General features: G+C 46.5%; 1 protein-coding gene across 1 annotated transcript in view; it reads left to right on the top strand.

Annotated features, from left to right (window-relative positions):
- Positions 1-6,142: 6,142 nt before the first annotated feature.
- Positions 6,143-6,655, top strand: part of LOC112105729 (retinol dehydrogenase 14-like) — an 8,391-nt gene continuing 7,878 nt past the window's right edge. The window contains exon 1 of the mRNA XM_026655618.1: positions 6,143-6,519. Coding sequence (XP_026511403.1) covers positions 6,163-6,519 — 357 coding nt within the window. The 5' untranslated portion in view covers positions 6,143-6,162. The remainder of the gene's footprint in view (positions 6,520-6,655) is intronic.

The raw sequence follows: 6,655 nt of genomic DNA, 5'->3' as shown, positions 1-6,655 counted from the left end.
AAGCTGACTTTGCAGAACATTGCCATTTTTCTGTGTTGAGGGTGGGGTGGGGGGATTTTTTTTCCTCAACAAGGATCACTCAGAAGTTATGGCTCTTCTGAGGCCTATGTAAAATGAGTTTGGTGACCTCAGTTCAATTTCTGGTCGACCAGTGTCCACTTCAACACCACATTAATGTTCATTTGCACCATTGTTGATAAGCTGAGCAGAGGACCAAGGAATGAGTAGGTATGGAAAAGGGAATTATCCACACCATGCACCTTCCCATCCAACCAGCAGTCCATCTAGAACATGCAGCGTGTTGGCCAGAGCATAGTTAGCAGGCTTGGAATGCTTCAGTTTGCGTTGATCTGTAGATAGAGGACATTTTCTCCAGAGCTGTCAGTCCTTAACCGATCTTGAGCACTAAAGTGTGTGAGGAGAAAAATGTAAAAAAGATCCTACTGTTTTTATTATGTTATACGTTTGTTCATCAGCAGTCAGACTCTAAATTGACACTGAAGGTTCTGTTCTTTGATGTTTTAGTTATGCAGGCTTACCTTCAGATATGTCAGATACATGTTACAAGATGTCAGCAATGTAAGATATGCAAGAACACATTCTAGCTGAGATAAAGTTAGCACAAATCCTATTTCATCCTTCCAAAGGAGGTTCCTCTTCACACACTTTATAATTTTTCTGAATGCAAACCACAAGGGATCGACTTTAAATCTCAGGACACATTTAGGCCAAAATTTTGAAAAGGGGCCTCTGATTTTGTATGCCTCAGATTTTGGATGCCCATCCTGACACCTTGGCAGCTGATTATCTAAAGTGCTGAGCACACACAACTCAGCTGAGGTGAGTGGGAGTGTACAGCATCTCTGAAAATCAGGTTCAATATATTTCAAGTTGAGTGTTTAAAAAAAAGAGAAGAAGACAGAATCAGAGGCCACTTTTAAAAATACCATCCACAGTGATTCTAGCCATGAGGTATGAAGATTGCTGATTAAGTTTTCTGTAGTTAGCAAATGCTGTGTTTACAGTTTTCTTTAATATAAGCAAAAGAAATATCCTGGTATCTGGTTTGGTTTTGTATAGCTCTGTGATTGAATTGGCACATCCCAAGTATTTGTTTGGCATCTTCTCTAACGAGATAGACTTGTCCATTGTCCATTACAGAATCAAAAGTAAAATGATAATGTATTTTTTGGAATGTTCTGCAACAGTTTGAAGCATATTTTTAAAATCTGCCTGAGAATTTAGTAAAGAACTCATCAACAAGGAATCAGGTTGCAATCCCGTGTAACCTTTTGAAAATTTGGAGGATATATACTACCTTTGTGACCTGAAACTTCAAAATAAAAGTATTTTTTTCTGCCAAACTCCAAAGATTAGAGTTCTGGAATGCAGTAAAACTGAGAATTGCCTTGGGATTACAAGTGGCTATTAAGCTATACATCAAGCCAGCTGTCCTGAGAGATGGTAGTGAGCTAGATACCTTGAATCCTCCTGGAAAGCTTTAATTTTGGAAAACAATGATCATTGCTCAGGGGCTAAATTTCTCATTATGGAAACAACCCATTATACAAATATAATACACTGAAGAACTGACTGAATAGAGGTGATTAAGTTTTTAATCAAATACCTTTACCAGATTGGCCAAACTTTTGTTCTGATATACTGTGGCAGGGCTTCTTGGAAAGGATTTAGACTGAAAATATATTTTAGGCCTGTTGCTGACTTTGTTGTCTTCTTGATAATATTAATTTGGTTGGTGTATTCTGATTGGGATAATCACGCAGAGATGAGGTTTGGGGTATCTTTAGGCATTGCTCCAGGTCAGCATCTTTTCTGGGTGTGGTTCTTAGACTCATCCCTCTGACTTAGCTTTCCCTCTCTCTCTCACACACACACACACTCAGGGTGTGTACACATTATCACTAAGGCTGCGATTCTTTCACAGAGGTCACGGAAGTCATGGATTCCGTGACTTTCTGTGACCTCCATGACTTCTGCAGCAGCTGGTGTGGCTGACTTCAGGGCCCTGGGGCCAGCTGCCCTAGTGACCCATGGCCAGCCGCACCTGCTGCTGCTGGAGCGACCCGGGGCCAGCTGCTCTAGCGGGCAACCCCAGGCAGCTGGCTCTGGGGATCACTAGAACAGCAGCCAGTGTGGCTGGCTCCGGGGAACACCCGAGCAGCATTCCTGCGGGAGCCCTGGGGACCGCCCAAGCAGCTGGAGCAGTGGCCCCAGGGGCACCCGGAGGCCATCCGGAGAGTGGTCCCTGGGAGCAGCAACCAGGAGGCAGTCAACCCCCAGCACTGGAGCAGCATCCCCCCCACCCCTCCCCAGCCAGGGGCGGCTCTATGTATTTTGCCGCCCCAAGCACGGCAGTCAGGCGGCTTTCGGCGGCACACCTGCGGAAGGTCTGCTGGTAACGCGGATTCAGCGGCATGCCTGTCGGACGTCTGCTGGTCCCGCACCTTCGTCGTACCCGCCGCCGAATTGCCGCCGAAACCGGGGGACCGGCTGACCTCCCGCAGGCATGCTGCCTAAGGCAGCCTGACTGCCGCCCTCGTGGTGACCAGCAGGCTGCCCCCCGCGGCTTGCCACCTCGGGCACGCGCTTGGTGCGGTGGTGCCTGGAGCCGCCCCTGCCCCCAGCAGGGGCTCCCCGCAGCAGCGGGGCCCCAGAAGTAGAGATTTAGTCAGGGGTATTTTTGGTAAAAGTCATGGACAGGTCATGGGCCGTGAATTTTTATTTATTGCCCGTGACCAGTCTATGGCTTTTACCAAAAATACCCCTAACTAAATCTTAGCCTTAACTATCAATAAGTAACCTATCTTGGTCAGAGGTGTGATTAAGCCACTCCCCTGAGTAATGTTAGTTACACCGCCCTAAGCACCAGTGTGAACAGCGCTCTGTTGACAGGAGAGCTTCTGACGCTGACATAGCTACCGCCTCTTGTGGAGGTGGTTTTATTATGCTAACGGGAGAGCTGGGTTTGGAGGACAAGTTTGATTTACTTCCTTCTTTTTATTTTCCTTCAGAAAGGAGGAAAAACTCAGACGCTTCAAAATGTATGTTATTCTGTGTGTTGCACTGTGCTTGTGTTACTTAGTTTACTAGCTTCTGTACAATTGTACTTGAGTTTATATACAAAATGTTTGCTACCTCAGGCTCAGTCCTGTGAGGTGATGAGCACCCTCAGATTCTAGCAGCAATAACTATTGGAAATAAGGGTGCTTGACACTTCACCAAATTGCACCTATGAATGATGAGCCAGAATGTACAGGTTTATCTACATCTACCTTTGTTGTAGCGGTGTTGTGGTTTTAAGGTGGGTAGATGTTTGTAAAATATTTTGAGATGCTCAAGTGGTATCATTGTGAAGTATTATTATGTTTGGGGGTGTTTTTTTGGTTTTGTTTTTCGGCCATTACACTACTTAGCTGTCCTCTCAATGTTGTAAGTATTTAATGTGCTTTGTGATCCTGACTGATCATGCTCATCTTTTAGTAGCTGAATTATTTGTCTTATCAATTATGCTATTTTCTAATTTAACAGGGAAATACATTTGTCCTCAGCAAAAAATCCTAGGCAACATTTTCTTTCAATGTAGACTAGTGATTTCTGTGGGTGCTCAACTTGAGTAGCTTTGATTTTTGGAAAGTGGATGTTCAGCTCTTTTTAAAATCAGGTCCCTTTAAGGCAGGGGTCTCAAACTCAATTTACCCAATGAACTCAGGGTAGAACAAGGTCCTATGTTTTAGTGCTCCCTGGAGATGAATATTAAGAAAAACAGGAGCCTGGTCAGATAATAGCATGGTCTTTATCATGTATTAGATTAAATCAGCAATCAGTACATGGTAGATATATATCCCTCTTCTAAGTTTTGTACTGAGAGATAGAGTTTTCTCCGTGTGTCTATTAAAATCTTTCATGTTTTGAAGGGTTCTGGAGGCCTTAGATAGCTTTTGTAACCCAATTTGTTTCATTGGGTGGATAATTCAAAGTCACCTGACATTAAATATTTTGGATACCTTGAGAAATATTTCAATAGAAAATTGATTTGAAATTGAGCCATTTATAGGTTCACTATGGTGTATCTTCTGTCTCCCATTTTTGCTTTCATAGTACTAACCTTCATGCTTTTGTCTCTAGATTGGCCCAGGGTTTGCATTGGGAAACCTAAACAGAAGAAAAGGACTGCTGCTTAAAGATAAGGAAGCAAACCTTGTCAGAAGCTTTCAGTATTCAAGATTAGTCTATACATAGCTGAATCAATGTCCATAAGTGCATCTGTGATCTTTTCTTTATTAGTTCTATGTAATAAATTCACCCATAACCAGTCATTAATAAAAAATGTAAAAAATGCATTCAGCCATGTTTTCTAATGAAGAATATGTTAAGCAATATCATTCAGTAGCTCAGATCTGCGTAAAAACTGAGTATGACTTAACAGAATTGTAGATACGTAGGGCTGGAAGGGACCAAGGTCATCTAGTCTAGCCCCCTGCGCTAGACCATTCCTGACCAAAGTTTGTCTAACCTGTTGAAAACCTCCAGTGATGGAGATTCCATAACCTCCCTCAGAAACCTATTCCAATACTTAACTGTCCTTTTAGTTAGAAAGTTTTTCATAATATCTAACCTAAATCTGCCTTACTGATTAAGCCCATTACTTTTTGTCCTATCTTCAGTGGACATGGACAACAACTGATCCCCAGCCTCTTGACTTTATAACAGCTCTTAATGTGTCTGAAGACTATTATCAAGTTCCCCCTCAATCTTCTTTTCTCAAGACTAAACATGCCTTTTTTTTTTATTTAAATATTTCCTTGTAGCTGAAGGGGTGCCTTGAACTGGACACCGTACTCCAGCTGAGGCCTCATGAGTGCTGAGTACAGTGAGACAATTACCTCTCTTTGAAATGACACTCCTGTTCACATAACCTAGAATATCAGTCTTTTTTGCAACTGTAGCACATTGTCAGCTATATTTAATTTGTGATCAACTATAACCCTCAGATCCTGTTCTACAGTATTACTGCCAAAGTTTTGCCATTTTCATAGAATCACAGAAGTGTAGGATTAGAAGGGACCTCATCTAGTCCAGTCCCCTGCACTCAAGGCAGAACTATGTAATAACTAGACCATTCCTAACAGGTGTTTGTCTAACCTGTTTTTAAAAACCTCCAGTGACAGAGAATCCACAACAGCCCTAGGCAATTGGTTCCAGTGCTTAACTACCCTGACAGTTAGGAAGTTTTTTCCTAATATCCAACAGAACCCCCTTCCCCTTGCTGCAGTTTAAGCCCATTGCGTCTTGTCCTATCTTTAGAAGTTAAAGAGAACCATTTTTCACCCTCTTCCTTGTAACAACCTTTTATATACTTGAAAACTGTTATCAAATCCCCCCTCAGTCTTCTCTTCTCGAGACTGAACCCATTTTTTCCACTCTTCCCTCATAGGTTCTGTTTTCTAGACCAGTAATCTCCGGGCTTTCTCCAACGTCTCCCCATTTGTCGTTGTGTATCTGATTTTTCATTGTAGTACTTTGCACCTGCTGTCTTCCCTGAACGCTCCCTTATTGATTTCAGAACAGAGGTCTCCCTTTTGCCATGGGAGCTTTGATTTTTTTCAGTCTTTCGGGCTTTGGGTGACGAGATAGCAAGTGTAAAAAATCGGGACGGGGGTGGGGAGTCATAGGAGCCTATATAAGAATAACCCCCCAAAATCAGGACTATCCCTATAAAATCGGGACATCTGGTCACCCTATATTGGACTCAGTCCCAGTCTGACCAAGAAAAGGGTGGTGGCTGCCGGAGACACTTGTATCTGCTCAAACGCGTTTGCGTCTCTGTCTGGGGTGCCAGTAGCTCAGGGGCTGCCCTGCACGGGGGAAGTGCTGCGCAGCTCACAGCACAGCTAGCGCGGTTGTGGCGGGACATCGCTGTACCTCAGCTCGGGGCTAACCCAGCCCAAGGGCTCCGCGCAGGGCAGGCGGATGAAACTACGAGTCCCAGAATGCAAAGCGAAGGGGACCGCGCTGGCCAATCGGTATCTAAACACCGGTACGCGGCGCTCGGCATCCGGCGGCGGTGTAGCGCCGGCTGCGCCCTGGGAAAAACGCCGGGGCGGGTGTCGTTCGGCCCTTGCTGGCCCCGAGCGCTGGGCTATGGCCGCTGCGGCGCTGCTGGCCGCGGTGTTGGGCGGGGGGTTGCTGCTGATCGCCCGCCGCTACCTGACCGGGGCCGGCCGGGCTTCGCGGGGCGCGGCTGCCGCGCTGATGCGGGGCAAGACGGTGATCGTCACGGGCGCGAACAGCGGGCTGGGCCGGGCCACGGCGGCCGAGCTGCTGCGGATGCAGGCCCGGGTGATCATGGGCTGCCGGGACCGCGGCCGGGCCGAGCAGGCGGCCCGCGAGATCCGCGCCGAGCTGGGCGCCCAGGCGGAGGGCGGGGAGCTGGTGATCAGGGAGCTGGACCTGGCCTCGCTGCGCTCCGTGCGCAGCTTCTGCCAGCGGGTGCTGCAGGTACAGGGGGCGGGGCGGGGAATGAGGGGAGGGGCTGGGAGGGGTGGGCAAGTATGGGGGAAGGGATGGGGAGAGGGTAGGCTGGGGCCGAGGAGGAGGAGAGGGGGCAGAGGAAGGGATGGAGTGAGGGGAGAGG

The sequence above is a fragment of the Terrapene carolina genome, unplaced genomic scaffold (genome assembly GCF_002925995.2).
Source record: "Terrapene carolina triunguis isolate 2854851 unplaced genomic scaffold, T_m_triunguis-2.0 Scaffold42, whole genome shotgun sequence".
Taxonomy (NCBI): domain Eukaryota; kingdom Metazoa; phylum Chordata; order Testudines; family Emydidae; genus Terrapene; species Terrapene triunguis.
This window is presented reverse-complemented; position numbering and strand designations above follow the sequence as displayed.